Below are 16,278 nucleotides of genomic sequence, written 5' to 3' on the forward strand. Positions count from 1 at the left end.
GTGCTTTACGCTGCAGAGATGATGGAGTCTGGGCTGTGCTGTTGTTTCCCATTCACAGCTAATCTACACTTCTTGGTCATCTCTGGTCCATCATGTGATTCTATCTCAGATTCATATAAGAGCAGGGAATGAAGGGGGGGTCAACAATACATCATTAATAATGCAACACTTTAGAATGGACTCAAAAACACCAAGGCTGAAAATATCCAATTCCAGTGTGATGTGTAAAATCAAATAAATTTAAAACAAAAACATGTAGTAAATGTTAAACTAGTCCAAGATCACTTTGGATAATATTAATGCATCAAAATTAGCTGATCATAACAGATTCTGGTTGTTGTTTAATAAAACATATCTAAGCATAATCTGTTTATGTTTATGTTCAATCCAGACTACTCTGAGAGCAAAGCAGGGTTGGCAAAAACAGTCTTACTTATACAAGCTTGTTTTATGTTGATTTATCCCACATTCAATGTGATTTCTAACAAATACCTTCCCAGCAATGAGACACTCATTAATTAGAAATATAAAGACATTAATGGAGGGGTTTGCGACACTAGAAGTAATAAAAACACATACAAAAAATAAACATACATGATGAATCAATGAATGTAAAACAAAAAAAAAAGTTGTCAAAAGGCTTTTTAAATATACTTATAAGTGTAAAATGTAACATAATGTCATCTTTAAAAAAGGGAATTTTATAAAGTCTTGCACCCTATGCAAAAAGTGATTTTCACTGTGGGAGAAAGTCAGGTAAGCCAGAGATCTCACACTCACGCACGCACGCACGCACGCACACACAAAATGGGAAAACATGCAAACTCAGCTAAAAGAAGAGGAAAGCCAGATGAAATAAAACTGTTAATACAAAAAGAAATCACTTTTGCACAAAAACTGTAGTCTGAAAATAAATGTTTTTTGTTTATTTGCTTTAACCCTGAGACATATTCCTCCCAGTCACTGTAAGATAAATGAACACCAAAGCCATTACCAATTTAGTCTCCCTGTTAAAGCAGTTTTAATCCTTATTTTTGATGGAATACAATATTGTTCTGATTTTCCAATTTGTTGCATTATCTTTAGCAGGCCGTACAATGGAAATCCACTTAATTATTTAATAGAAGTAATATGTCAAGAAAACGACTGACCATTATCAAATTATTAAAATATATTTGTGATTAAATATACAAACACAATAATCTCAGTTATTTTGGATTTGTAGCAGCAGAGGCAGGTACACACTTTGTCAGCCTTGATGGCCACCTATGCTATGCCTATCTGTGTTTAGCGTGTAAGGAATATAATAAACAACATTACGAGAACAGCTCTAAAACTGCAGCTTTGGTTGCATTTTGCAATGGTGACTACTCATCAACATTGGATTCTGAAAAGTGTCCGAATAGCAAATGCATCAATATGCATATAAACATCATGGTTATTCATTATAGGGGAGTTTGTACACAAAATGTGTAAATTTAAACATTAAAATCTTAAATGATGACTAAAAAAGTCTGTATCAGATTATGGTCATGCTCAAATACTTATATAATTTTTTCAGTTGGTTGATGCCACGAAAGAAATGCAAAAAACAAACAAAAAACTCATAATGATTTTATTCAGTGTGTCCTTTTACATGTTTAACGTCACAATATGCGCAGACACAGGCTATTTTTGTTGGCCTGCTGACCAGATTATCCAAGAGTGTTGTAAACAAAAAGGGAGGGGCACAAAGAGCTGTGAGGGAGGCGGAGTCAGAGTAAATGGATAGATCAACAGAAATAGATAGGCTAATAGATGTGCAGAGCATAGAGAGAAAAAGGAGGTCTGGAGGAAAGAAACAAAGTCAAAGCAAGAGAGAGAAGGATATTTTGTAAGAAATTTGACGGATAAAATAATTCTACAGATAACTTGTGAAAACATGACTAATACATCTGAGGAGAAATCTAACTGAATAGTTTTTTAATTCACCAAGTAATTTTAGTTTACCTGTAGATTGGAAACCATTCCACTGCTGCACTGGACCTCCTTAGAAAAACTCGCAGTGGAGGCACCAGGAGGAGACGGGCCTCTGCCAAGAAGAGCAGGAAGCTTGAGCACAGGCTCAGAGGGGTGATGAGGACGGCCAGGAGAGCCAGCAATGTGGAGGTGCCTTCCTTCCTCCGGCAGCTCGTCAAAGAGACGGAGAAGATGGTCACCTTCTTCTTCAAGGGAGGAACTGCGGATACCATACCTGAGGAAGAGGATAGTTGTGATGAGGATGACTCCATGCCGAGTCCCTATTTGGATCGTCCTATCTTGGAAAAGCACATTTCAGAAGGAGGTTCTGATCTGGGGGTGAACTACGCTTTGGCCAGCATGCAGGGCTGGAGGGCTCAGATGGAGGACGCTCACACCTGTATGCCCCAACTGAAAGGAGAGCTGACAGACTGGGCGTACTTTGCTGTTTTTGATGGGCATGCAGGCAATACAGTGGCTCAGTACTGCTCAAGAAACCTGCTGGAACACATCCTGGCAACAGGTACAGTGACATTTTTTTCTCCAATCGGGCCACAAACAAAAAACTACATTAGCACCTTTATAGACACTGGTCATGTTTCCATGAATTTGCATTGAGGTTTTACTTCAGAATACTTGCCAAATAATAGAGTACTTTAGAACAAAACACCAAGCCAATTATAACGATATTAAAGTACAGTACAAGGTATCTATCTATCTATATAGGCTAGCATATTGATCCACTCGATTACAGATGTATCTGAGCAAATAAATGCTCTATTTTTTTTTTTAGAAGTTAATATTTTCTTTTCTATGGGATAGTACGGTTGTCATAACAACTCAAAAACATTAAAATAATATTTCTCTTTTGGGTAGAAACAAGGGATTATGTACAAAGACCAAATGCTGAGCCTAAAGAGAGCAAAAATGTTAACATTTGTCAGAAACGCTATAAAAACATCAAAATAGTTTAGTAGGATCTTTAAAAATGTCAAGAAAAGCATTTTGTAGTATTCAGATTAAGTTTTCTTTGACTTTAAGAACTATTGCCCATGTCATTATGCCTTAGCATTGATACGAGCGACCAGAGATGGCCAGTGTTCATCTACATAACAGCTAGATGTTGCTTCTTTGTTTCAGGTGGGGTTAAAGCAGACAACAACCCTGAGCAGGTAAAAGAAGGGATCCGTCAAGGTTTCCTGGACATCGATCGTCACATGCACAAAGTGTCCCATCGGGACAGCTGGGAGAGAAGTGGCTCCACTGCAGCAGCCGTCATGATTTCTCCACGCTACATATATTTTATCAATTGTGGAGATTCGCGCACCCTGCTCTGCCATGACGGTAAGGTGGTCTTCTACACCGAGGATCACAAGCCATTCAACCCCAGAGAAAAGGAGCGCATCCAAAATGCAGGAGGCTCAGTGACCCTGCAGAGAGTCAATGGTTCTCTGGCTGTTTCTAGAGCCCTGGGTGACTTTGATTTTAAAGAGGTGGAGTGGAGGCCACAGACAGAGCAGCTGGTGTCCCCAGAGCCAGAGGTGTGCGAGGTGGAGAGGACTCCGGAAGACGAATTCCTAATCCTGGCATGTGATGGTGTGTGGGATGCTATCGGAAACGAGGAACTTTGCTCTTTTGTGCGCAGTCGCCTGCAGGTGTGCAACGACCTGAGGGACATCTGTGCACAAGTCATTGACCTCTGCCTCTATAAGGTGAGAATAGCAGAACACACACACCTAACTCAAGTTTACTCAGAAATGTATAATAAACTAACGTGATTGTTGTATGTGGGTGGAAATCAATCCACGAATGCGAGAACGTGCAAAAATGCACAAAATTGGCTACATTTAAAAATATATAAATAAAGACAAGACATTTGACAAAAGCTAAGTTTAAAAGATGATTCTTCATTGTCTATACCTACAATGACTTTTTTATGACTAATGTAAGGCACTGATGTTGATTTTATGAAATCCAAAAGTTTGACTTTAGTTCCGTTGATATTTAATTCATAGTTGATTCATGTTCAAACTCTCCTGGTGTCATGATTACCTCTGCAAAGGAGGTTGTGTTTGTTTGTCTGTGAACAGTCCAACTCAATAATTAATGGAGAGATTTTGATGTCATTTTCAGAATATATCCAAAATGATAACTAACAATTGATTAGATTTTGGGGACTATCAGGATTAATATCTCAAATCTAACATTTAGGTGACAACACAATATGAATATGGCTGCACTCTCTGAGGGTTTTCTAGTTTATTCGTTTAGTTGTCTATTAGCAGAATTATGTCAAAGGTACAGATTTTGACAAATTTAAACAAAAATAGACCTTACTAACTTACTCCATAGAGGATTCCATTTAATTTCAGAGGGGATCCACACCAATAGACTGATTTTGAATCAGTTTTTAAAATTAAAAAAATCCCTATCCATCATCATTGGCCAAATTTTAAAAATTCATATCTTGATTCATAATTCACTGATCTTTACAAAATTTCACTCTGTTATGTTGAGTTGGTTAATCAATGACCCCATTGAGTTTCTTTCGCACTTTTACTGTATCGTTATATAGCCTTTAAAGTGTGTCATGGTATCATGATCAGGATCACTGATCCTGATAAATAACACATACACAATCTATTTGTTACCGGTAAGTTAAATTGGGACTTTGACAGGGAAAATATAAATGTGTTCTTTGCTTAGCTTGAACCCACAACCTTTTTTAGTCTTCTGGCATCAACTGTACATGCAAACCCCAATTTAAAATTGGTTAAAATCCCTTTTGTTGGTGCTAAATTCTATTCTCAAAAAAACTAAATGAAACCTCAAAAAAAGGTGATTTTAAAGCATATATTGAGCTTATTCCCACAGGAGTAACCTACCTCAGAGGACAGACACCACTCTACAGCAGGTGGATTTATGAATGAGTAGCATTACCTTGAGAAGAAGGTATGATTACCACAATCCCCTAGAAGCCATTATGTAAGCAGATTTCTCCTGCTGTTCTTCTTAACACCCTTTTTAGTCACTGATCATGTAAACACTGATGAGCCCTCTGGCCACAAATAGCCATCTTAAAGCACACAAGGACAGCACAATGTGGAGAAGTGAAGCTGCACATGGATGGGATTTGGAGTGAATGTGAGCTGCAGTCGGTGAGCTGAACGCCAACAGTGGTTCAGAACATTATTCTGACTGTGATGGAATGCTAATTATTGCAGCTACAGTTACAGATTACAAACAGTGCATTTGGATGACATGTACCGGTAGAGCCTAACCTGTCACTTTCCACATCTCTGAGGTCATACCTAACAAGAAAATAGTCATAACACCCTAATTCTGCAAGTCCGTAGGGGTTTTTGTGGTCCAAGCTTCACACTCAGGTGATATTTTGATATTTCTCATTGACAAAACATTGCCTATTTGCAACCTATTATGCATATTTTTGGACTTTGAGGAAACCATGATAATAAAAATGCAAAACTCACAAAAACACTCAGGGGCGGATTAACTTAAGGTTTAGTGGTATTAAAACGTGAGAAGATGTCACTCCACATGCCGCCGTTGCGTTTCCCAATGTGCCCTCAATCCATTTGGCGTGTTTCCCCCTAATGAATATGCATAGTAGGCGGATCGCCCAGGGGGAGCAAAAATATGGGAGGAGAAAATGCAAATACATTTATGCAGGGGGAGCAATGCAATTCATGAAATCTGGAACTGTTTGCGGTGATAGTTTAAGTACCAGAAAATAGTACAACTGACCAGCTGGTGCAAACACACACGCAGAGAATATCTCCAATTCTGCAGCTTCAAATTTGTATTTTCGCTTCTGCGCACTCATGTTCACCTTTCATGTTCAACACAACACGTACAAAACGCTCATTTAAATAAGGGCGGTCTGCCCCAGTTCTGCACATGCACTAATCATTGCTGCAATCTTTGTGAATTCTGCGCAGCAGGTGAGGAAACTGCGTCACTAAAGGATTTAGGGAAGCAACTGAATTACCACCCTTAGTGAATCCGCCCCTCAGGGTTCACATTAGACTGTGCACAGATTAGTGCCAGCAAGGCTTTGATCTGCAACATCTGCACAGTTAAATTGAGGCAGTGATGCTGTCGCTTCATAGAGCAGCCTAATTAAATAGAAAAAACATCTGTAGTCGACAGGTTCAAGAAGAGTAACAAGAAAGGATTTTCACCCACACCAAGTTTTAACTGAGTCTCTCTGTGTTATGGCAACCCATTTTGTGCTTTATTATGATACAGGCACTAAGTTTTTGTAATTTACTTTGGAAAATTTGTTACTATTCATCATCATACCTAGCACATCATACTATTTTACAGAACAAGGAATTTCTGTGTACATGTTTGAAAGTGGTTGGCAACCTTAGCAAAGATAATAGTATTATTTTACTTATTATTATTATCATTTTAAACAACTTGTACTACTGTATTTATACTGTACACGTACATCCCAGAACTGGGCCCTAATGGTGGTCTGTCTCCCTCTGCAGGGCAGCCTGGATAACATCAGCATCATCATCATTTGCTTCCCTGGCGCCCCCCAGGTGTCACAGGAGGCACTGCAACAAGAAGCAGCACTGGAGAGGCACATCGACATGAAAGTAGAAGGTGGACAGAATCACTGTCAAATCCCACCATAAAACCAACCTCCCTTAACTGTAGAACTGTGTAGATGACTCTCCTGTTCATCTTCCCATGCAGAAATTATTCAAATGATAAAGTCCAAGAAAGAAGACCCTGACCTGCTCTATGTGATCAAAATCCTGGCAGCAGAAGAGATGCCAGGTCTTCCTCCTGGAGGAGGCATCACCAGCAAGTGAGAGAATGACCAAATTATCTGGATTGTATTTATTGATTACATTTTCTTTCATTTGATCTGTTTTTCATGGCAGGCGAGATTGTATAATCTCTGCATACCAGAAACACATCAGCTCCAAGAGTCAGGAGCCGATGGTAAGACTCTTTTATTCAAATTGAAAATATACAGCTGTTTCTATAGTGATATTACAGCCAAATTAATTATCTCATTATAAAATATAAAAAAATATTTTCTCAATTTATGATAAATTAGTTACCTGGTTGAAGGAGTTTGTGTCGACTTATGTATTTTTATCCCAGAGACTGTAGTATTCCTGAATTTCTTGTTCATCCAATAAAAAATTTAAAATTCAGAACCTTATGTTAACGAGACAAAAATCATGCAATTTCTTTCTTTAAATGGCTTCACTTTGGCCTTTGTGTGACGCACAGTAACAAACAAAGAAATGACTTACAAGTGCACCTGCGCGTAGAAAACACAAAGTATACTCCCACCAGTGAATAGAGGGCAAAATAAATATCATATTAAGTTTAAATCAATGTATTACATTTTTAAAAAACTGATTTAATAGGTAGTTTTAAGATAAAGTAAATCATAGGTGCTAAATAGGGATGTAACAATTAATCGTAAGGCAGTTAAAAATCGGTATCACGATTCACATCGAAGCGAGCGAAATCTGCAAATACTTTCTTTCTGGACGCCTTCTACTCTTAAACATATTCATAAATGATTCCTAACCCCTTTAACACCAAAAGAGTATCTGTAATATTACGTGAATATCTGTAAAAGTCACGTTTTTCTATTAGCTCTGTCTGCTAGCATAGCATCTCTTCTTCACTGCAAGATATCTGCATGCCAACCGACCACTGGGTTACCAGCGCCCTTTGCTGGTTCAAACAAATATCTGACCTAAATACAGTAAAATGACTGTTTGTTTTTTTAAGTCCAATTGTTAAGGCACAAAATACATTTTCAGTTGCACTTTTAAAAAGAAAAAGAACTATTATGCAGTTTTGTATTGTTTACTATAGAACCAGAATTTAAATAATAAGCTTCTTCTTCATTTGTATTATTCCTTTATTTATTTCATTCAAGATTTATTTTTAATTAAATTTCATTGTTTTGAATAGTTTATCAAGGGATTCTTTTGACAATGAAAAATAGTATAGTATTTTCCCAAAAAAAAAAATAAAGGAATATTTTCAGTCATTTATATATAGTCCCATTTTGTAAAATAAATCGTGAGAGAATCGTATCGTGAACCCAGTATCGTGAATCAAACCGCATCGGGAGTTGAGTGAATCGTTACATCCCTAGTGTTAAAGTTTTTTTTTAATGACTATTTCTCTTTTTTTTTTATTTCAGGATATTGAAGAATCAAACAAAGATTAAAGCTGTTGGATATAACATCAATATCAGCTTCCCCATCTCCTTGAATGGCAAACTTAGACAACAACTGTGAATCTTTGTTTTGTGTGTATACTTGTCCATTTGTTTGCTTGTTGTTTGTTTGTTCTGTTTTATTGACTTTGGAATAAATACCCAGTATTTGTTTATCATATCTATAGTTTTTCCTAAAAAAATGATGTGACAAATAATATTTATAGATGGGTATTACCCTGGCAATGCCTTATCTGATGCTGTGATGATTTCTATCAATAATAACAAGAAGGTAGATTGTGCTCTGTATTAAAGGGTACCTGTAGTTCATTTGCAATCTCTATCACCATGTAGTTGGGTCACGGATCGTGTCACAACTCCTACGACGAGAAACATGTCTGCCAAAATGGCATGTCCGGACTGCTCTAAAGGGACTTTTGAAAAAATAACATAACCACTAGTGTTACATATTATATTTTGATAGAGCTTGCAATTGGTATTCACTATAGGTAGGGATGTAACGATTAATCGTAAGGCAGTTAAAAATCAATTCATAGGTATCACGATTCACATCGATACTGTGAAAATTGAATCGCAGTACTTTTTTTTAACCAGTATCCAGAAGTGTTGGCAGCGGGCGGAATCTGCTAATACTTTCTTTCTGGCCGCCTTCTACTTTTAAACATGTTCATAAATGATTCCTTACCCCTTTAGCACCGAAAAAAATCTGTAATATTACGTGAATATCTGTAAAAGTCACGCTTTTCAATTAGCTCTGTCTACTAGCATAGCATCTCTTCTTCACTGCAAGATATCTGCATGCTAACCGACCACTGGGTTACAAGCACCCTCTACTGATCCAAACAAATATCTGACCTAAATACAGTAAAATGACTGTTTTTTTTTTTTTTTTTTTTAAGTCCAATTGTTAAGACACGAAATACATTTTCAGTTGCACTTTTAAAAAGAACTATTATGCAGTTTTGCATTGTTTACTATAGAACCAGAATTTAAATTAATAGGCTTTTCTTCATTTGTATTATTCCTTTATTTATTTCATTCAACATTTATTTTTAGTTAGGGATTCTTTTGACAATGAAAAATAAAGCAAAACAGTATAGTTTTTTTAATAGTGTTTTCCTCCCAAAAAATAAAGGAATATTTTTCAGTCATCATTTTTCTACAGTCCCATTTTGTAAAATAAATCGTGAGAGAACCATATCGTGAACCCAGTATAGTGAATCGAATCGTATCGGGAGTTGAGTGAATCATTACATCCCTAACTATAGGTGATGAAAAATCAGAATACTCCAACTCTTCCTGTCACAACATAGCAAGCTACAAGACGCCAATGGCCACAATTACATGGGAGGTTTAAGTCCTCTTTAAAGCAGAATAAAAGTTAATTTATCTTTAAACTGACCTTGTAAACACTTAATTCCTAATGCTAATTTAACTCCGAATTAAACTTAAATCCAAATTAGGCAGCTGGTTTATTCCGAATTCCTCTATCTTGTAAACACTTAATTCCCCTTTAAGTTAATCCCGGTTGTTATGCACAAGCGGGATGACGCATTGGTGACAACATGGTGATGGCCGCCCTGACTCGAGCCGAGACTATTTATTTAATAAGAGCCTTAGAAGATATGGATATAATGAAAACATTGGATGGTATTACACACACGGACCTCAGTCCTCGGTAAACGGAACAGGGTTCACCGGACGACTTGCACTAAGACCCAGAGATGGAGTAAATGCATCCTGGTACTGCATTCACAGGCTGTAACATCACAAGTTTATCATTGTAACGGTTGTTAGAGCTACTATCTTTCCCAGGGAGCAACTACTTATTCCTGGTTATGTTTTCCAGAGTTTTACTGGGCTTTATTTACCGGTGATTACTTCCTATCTCCCTTCCACTCCTCGGACAAAAGTGCGTTATTGTTGTGCCGTTGCTTCAAAACTACAATCAAAATAAAGGTGAAAACAGCTCTCATGTGTGGTCTTCTGTGTTACAGCCGACAATAAAAGGTTTGTTGTGTTTTTTCACAATAGACGTGATACACCACGTTCTACCCCTGTCCAATCAGAACCTTCCCAACCCCCAGACCTAAAGCAGAATTGAATAAAGCCGAAAACTGGTTTTCCATGTACACCTCAATTCGGGAACAAAGTGGGTATTCGTACGTAGCCGTAGGGTTAGTTAGTCCGTAACGTAGTTTAGGGTTTCGGTTAGGGTTAGGATTTAGGGATAGTTAGTCTGTAACGTAGTTTAGGAATCTACGTATTAATAGCAAACAGAAGTACAAGTACGTAGAGTCTTAATTATGTGACCGATCACGTCACCAAAACTGGCCAATGAGGGGCGCTACATACGGATAGAATGTCGGTATATTTTATAAGACTATGTACGAATAGCCACTGCTATTCGGGAATTACTATTTCTATGTAAACACGAAGCAGAACACTTTAATTCCTAATGATTTAATTCGGAATGACTAATTCCGAATTCAAAAACATCATGCAACTGTATCCAATGTTGCTTTTACCCCCTGGCCAATGTGGCCATGAGCTTTGTTGTCACCTGCGTTTTGCATAAGTATCATAAAACCTTGTGATGAACTATGGTAACTCACAGTAAATAATCAATTTGCACACAGCTGTCAGAGTGCAAAGGTGACATGGATGGCAGAGACCTGTTATAGCAATACAAACATGTGCCAGAACAGGGAAAAGCCATAGGACAACACGTTAAAGGATGAAGAATGCAGGAGACATTTGGTTCTGGAGTAAGGGGGTGGGGGGTGTATACAAGAGGGAAGGACACGATGTTTACAAGCAGCATAAAAACTTCAGAAAAGTGGCCCATTAGAGGGCATGTATATTATTATAATGTGTTATCAACATTTGTTCATTTGAGCTTAAAGATCATCAAGAAATAGTGATCACAATTCATTTATTTTTTTAAACGTTGAGGAAAAATACTTCCAACTCCCTTACAGTAAGAAAAAGCATACTGTAGCCACTGTATGGACCTCCCTCCCCTGCAGTCATGGGTTTTGCAGAATGTGTTGCAAAGGTGTGGTGAGGCTCAGCACCTCTGTATTAATTTGCTGGGCAGAGCTTTTATTGGACAGCAAGCTCCTCTTTCTGCTGAACCGTGCCTAGTCTGATCACTGAAATATCCAGCTCAGGGATGCAGAACTCTGAAGGAAATTATCATTCTAACAGATAAAGACAGAATAAGAGGAAAAGCATAGAAGAACCTGATCCACTTCAGAACCACGTGAGTATACGTTGGAGTCTTCTTTATTTAAAAAAACGATGGCGTTAACCATCAGAGCAGAGGTCTTTATCATATGTTCTGTGTGCAAATTAATTTTGGTTTCATGCCTCCAAGGATGGGACCCAATGCTTGGTGCATTGTGCAGTTTTCCTTTTGCATCAAACATGCCAAAAAAAATAAATGTTGCAGCCTATAAACAAGCAAATGACCCCAGAAAATATGATTCTGCATCACTTCACCTCTGTAGTATTTGTTAGCATTGCTGTCTCTCGGTGATTGACTCTATAGATGCTAATACTAATTGTTTTTTTGGTTTTTTTTGTTTTTTAAACTGCAGCTTGCTTTAGAAGACAAGCTGACACTTTCTTACAAAAACATCAACTTTGAGAAAAGTTGTGTATAATTGGTTTTGCCTATGGATTAGGCTAAGAAAGTACCTTCCTGGATCTTTTTGTCATTTAAAAAATGCTTATAATATAAAATGTAAAGAAATACTCATTCAATTTCAGCATATATATATATATATATATATATATATATATATATATATATATATATATATATGCAGTTGAACACATTTTCATTGATTGAAAATGTTTATTTTTTTATTGGAGTAAACTTTTTTCATTGAAAAGTTATTTTTTTGTTTGCATAATAAAGACACAAATTTACCTCCATCAATACCAAACCACTCCAAAGAATGAAAGCAACAAAGACTTGCAATTAACTGACAGCATAAAAAATGTTTAGCACTTAATGTGACCCTGTACATGTAAAACTTCCTTTTTAAAACATATATTATTAATAAATATTTTAACTTGAACATACTTTTAAGATGTATATTCGGAATGGTTTTCTAAACTTACTTTGAATGTTGTAAATTATTCTTATTTTTCTAATTAGAGAGCCATGTGCCAAATAGAAAAGGGCGTGGTAGGTTAATTGAATTAATTAAAATCAGCTGTGTTATAGACAGGTGGACTCAGAGTTGAATGTGTCTGTGCAGATATTACCAGTTTTAATCTTCTAGTCATTTATATGGAGTCAGGGGCCCAAAGGCATCCATTAAACAGGTGTGGCTGAACCGTGTGTTTCCTTTACCTGCAGCCGGAAAACATGCCTCTGAACGCCGAGAACACAGAGTACGGCAGCCTGCCTGGAGCCGGTCTGTCGGGCGGGCCGGGGGACGCCGAAGCGGCCCCGCTGTTCGCCCCGGAGCCGGTGCAGAAGTGGCGGCCCATGAGCCAGGAGGAGCTGGAGGCTGTGGCAGGTGGACCCGGATGGAGGAAGGCTCGGTGTTACCTGGTGCTACTGTTCTGGCTCTCCTGGTTAGTCATACTGGCCACTGCCGTCGCTATCATCGTGTTGAGCCCTCGGCCTGAAGCGCCTGAGCTCCGCTGGTGGCAGAGGACCTTGTTCTACCAGCTGCGGCCCCAGATGTTCTCCCCACCAGGAGGTTCACAGGGCCTCAGCGGTAAGAGCCTCTGAGCTCACACATTCATAGGAGAGGGACTCAAGCGATATATTTACCTTCTGCTGGTTTCGAAAAGAGGTGGAAAAAGTCACAGAAAACATTAGAACGAACTTCTATCAGCAAGTTTACGGGTGTGCGACAGCGTTGCCAGATATTGCTGAAGGTTTCCCGCATGAACTGTCAGTTGCTTGCCAGATTACAATAGTGACTATATGTGGTGACTTGACACAAACATTTTGGTTCCAACTGCATTTCTTTCAGTTTTTTTTTTTTTAAAAAGGCTTATATGCATTATATTATAAGATAGATCTTTAAAATCACCTTATTTCTAGTCAAGTATATTTTCTGCCCTATTTGCCATGATTTCCTCATTTGTGTAACCCTCAATAACATTTTGAAGTATTTCTAAGTTTAACTTCATTAAAATATTAATTTAAACCTTGTCATGATGCCAATTTTATGAAATATCATGCAGTAAAAATCCTTTTAAATCACTGACTACTCTCTATTATTGGACTTTTCTGTTGGCTTTATTACAACAAGCACTAATATGCTCTTCAGAGGATCATCTGCACACCAATATTGAAATTCATTAAAGAATAACTTTTCGTCTTTGGCAAGGCCATTTTATTTTAAGTGCATTTCATACACAAGGCTATTCAATGTGTTCCACAACAACAAAACATTGAACTGAGTGTAAAAATAAACAATCATCAAAATGAAAAAATCTCCCTCAATCATAGAGGAAAAATAGTGCATTTAACTTGGATATAAAAATTTTCTCATTTGATGCTGACTTAAGCTCTGGTTTAAAAAAATAAATAAAAAAATTGATTGAATTACCTCACTTTCAAGAGGATAAACTTTTGAATTGATATCTTGACTCCAGATTCCAAAGGATCCAAGCATTGCTCTTACACGTCCCACAATTAGAAAAACATGGACTTAAGTCCCCTAAGTCTATAGCTTCTCTAGCTATGCTTTGCAATTTAATTGTGACCCTTTCTCAGTGTGTAAAATGTTGACTTTCTTTTTAGCACTGAGTGAGCAGCTTCCATTCTTCAGTTCTTTGGGGATCGGGGCTTTAATCCTGGAAGGTCTGTTTGATAAGAAGCCATCTCCTCTAAATCTACATGGAATTAATGAAGATATGACCACAATCCAACATTTGCTCTCAAAATCAAACAAAGCCAGTGAGTAAATCAGTTCAATTCATCTAGTTTTGGGATGGAAAAGTATTTGTGCGCTTCTTGGTTGTCCTGCAGATCTGAAAGTGGTGTTGGATTTCTGTGATCTCGATCTGTCGGGAACTCAAGATGACACTGGCGAGGAGCGGTCGAACCTGTCGAGCTCTACCCAGGTAAAAAAAAAAAAAAAAGAAAAACCCATGACACAGAAGTCAATGATCTTCCAAGAACTTGATTGATGCAGTTGTTTCCACAGCATGCGGTTCGATTTTGGTTGGAACAGGGTGTGGCAGGCTTTTCCATCTGTGACTCGGATGAAGTATACACAGAGAAGGTAAGACAATTCAGATTTTCAATATGTTAACCTTTCCTAACAAAATGTTAATGTTTCAGACTCTCCTGGAATGGAGGACTGTCTTTAAGGAATTTGGCAACCAGGAAGAGGAAAGGTTTAGTGATGGACTGAAATGCCAATTTCACAAGAAAGTTGTGCAGAAATAAAATGCTTGTCGTTCCAGGATCGTGCTGGTGAAACAGACAGGAGACATTCTACTTCCTCAAAGAACTTCCAGCCACAGCAACATCACTTTGATCAATGTGATCATGAGGTCAATTCTGCCACAATCGCATCACCTGCTGACCGTGCAGAAAGTAGCAGAAGCCATAGAGACACATCTACAAACACAGGAAGAGCATATATGGCTGAGCTGGACAGTGAGTCTCCCTCAGCACAGCTACTGATAGGCATCTATTACGTGAGGTTAAGTGTAGTAGAAATATGTGCAGGTAAAGACTAATATATCCTACTGAAGTACAAGTACAAAACACCAATGAATTAAATTCAAAACAAATTCTCAGACTTTATGTATAGCTACATTTATGAACTCTAAAACTGTGAAACTAACTGGCATTCAATAGTGTTTTTGCACAGTGCGTTATGTTTAATCTGTTGGGTTGGCTATAATGGGATGCATTTGATAGTTTGTTTTTTTTTTTTTTTTTTTTTTCTAGTTTCACAATGTTCGTACATTTTGAACAAAAACTAAATTACTCAGTAACGGTTGGGTGTAGAAATGTAATGAATTACTTTTACAACCCACAAGTAAAATTACTGATTTAGAAATATACTCAAAAGTTAAAGTACCCATAAAAGCAACTCGATTACAGTAAAGTGAGTAATTGTAATCCATTACTTTCACCTCTGGATATACTAAATAGAGCTGTTAATTTTCTATTATTTTATACTAGATGCTAAAGGTGCATGTTAGGTCTTTAAAGCTGTGGTGCATCTTTCTGCAGATTGGAGGTAAAGTATCTCGTAACTTAAAACGGTTACTTTTGGTGTTGACGATGACACTGCCCGGATCACCAGTAATTCAACATGGGGAGGTTGATCAAATACAGGTAAAACTAATTTGAAATGAGTTCATTGTATAAAAAGTGATGTTGAACTAAACCTATCTGCCACACAGAATGTGTCTCTTCCAGTCAACGGTAAAAGCGATGAGCAATCGGACGCCTCTGCTGTGAGTAATAAACCTGTTTACTGTTATGGAACAGTTGCAGTGATGTCTGAGTCATGTGTTTTCTCTCTAATGTTGCTACTTCAGGGAGAGGAGACATCAACACGTTCAAATCTGGCCCTTTTTACCTCCCTAAGCCATTCCAGAGCCAGAGAAGAAGCTCTACTTTATGGCAGTTTCACCTTCCTGCCTTTCAACACCTCCAACATGATCCCTTCAAACTCCACAGCTCCCTCGCCTACAAACCCCCCCATCCTGGCCTTTTTACGGTCCTGGGGTTGTGTCCATTTCATTATTCTCCTCAATGTTGGGCCTGTGCCCCATGCCCTGGATCCAGCCTGGGCCCAGTCCCTGCCTGAGGCTGGAGTGTTTGTATCCAGCACAGGACAGGATCGATTAGGCTCCACTTCTCTGTACGCTCTGAAGCTGCAACCCTATGAGGCCATTGTGATCAAACTGTTCCAGGGTGGAAGCTACTCATAGGTCTGATGTCACTAATGTGTCTTTGGAGCCAAGCTGTTGTATCTCACACAGCAACTGTAATCTTTCTCGAACAAGTTTTAATGACTTCAGTTCCTGAAAAT

General features: G+C 38.0%; 2 protein-coding genes across 3 annotated transcripts; both read left to right on the forward strand.

Moving 5' to 3' along the window:
* The first annotated feature begins 1,820 nt into the window (after positions 1-1,820).
* ppm1na (protein phosphatase, Mg2+/Mn2+ dependent, 1Na (putative)) lies at positions 1,821-8,653 on the forward strand. The gene is made up of 7 exons (XM_028464835.1): positions 1,821-1,873; positions 1,996-2,521; positions 3,139-3,710; positions 6,516-6,633; positions 6,727-6,841; positions 6,918-6,978; positions 8,210-8,653. Exons 2-7 carry the CDS (start codon positions 2,116-2,118, stop codon positions 8,234-8,236), a joined length of 1,299 nt encoding a protein of 432 aa, XP_028320636.1. The 5' UTR covers positions 1,821-1,873; positions 1,996-2,115; the 3' UTR covers positions 8,237-8,653.
* A 2,675-nt stretch (positions 8,654-11,328) lies between these two features.
* Positions 11,329-16,243, forward strand: LOC114474479 (4F2 cell-surface antigen heavy chain). 2 transcript variants are annotated; one of them, XM_028464831.1, is made up of 10 exons: positions 11,329-11,510; positions 12,618-12,984; positions 14,022-14,177; positions 14,250-14,344; positions 14,428-14,505; positions 14,565-14,620; positions 14,690-14,885; positions 15,471-15,575; positions 15,644-15,697; positions 15,782-16,243. In XM_028464831.1, the coding sequence occupies exons 2-10, from the start codon at positions 12,627-12,629 to the stop codon at positions 16,175-16,177; spliced, it is 1,494 nt and encodes a 497-aa protein (XP_028320632.1). In that variant the 5' UTR covers positions 11,329-11,510; positions 12,618-12,626; the 3' UTR covers positions 16,178-16,243. The 2 variants fall into 2 exon arrangements, with proteins under 2 accessions (XP_028320632.1, XP_028320633.1); XM_028464832.1 differs by lacking the exon at positions 11,329-11,510 and having other exon boundaries at positions 12,498-12,984.
* Positions 16,244-16,278: the final 35 nt, after the last annotated feature.

This window comes from Gouania willdenowi, chromosome 13 (assembly GCF_900634775.1).
Source record: "Gouania willdenowi chromosome 13, fGouWil2.1, whole genome shotgun sequence".
Classification (NCBI taxonomy): Eukaryota; Metazoa; Chordata; class Actinopteri; order Blenniiformes; family Gobiesocidae; genus Gouania; species Gouania willdenowi.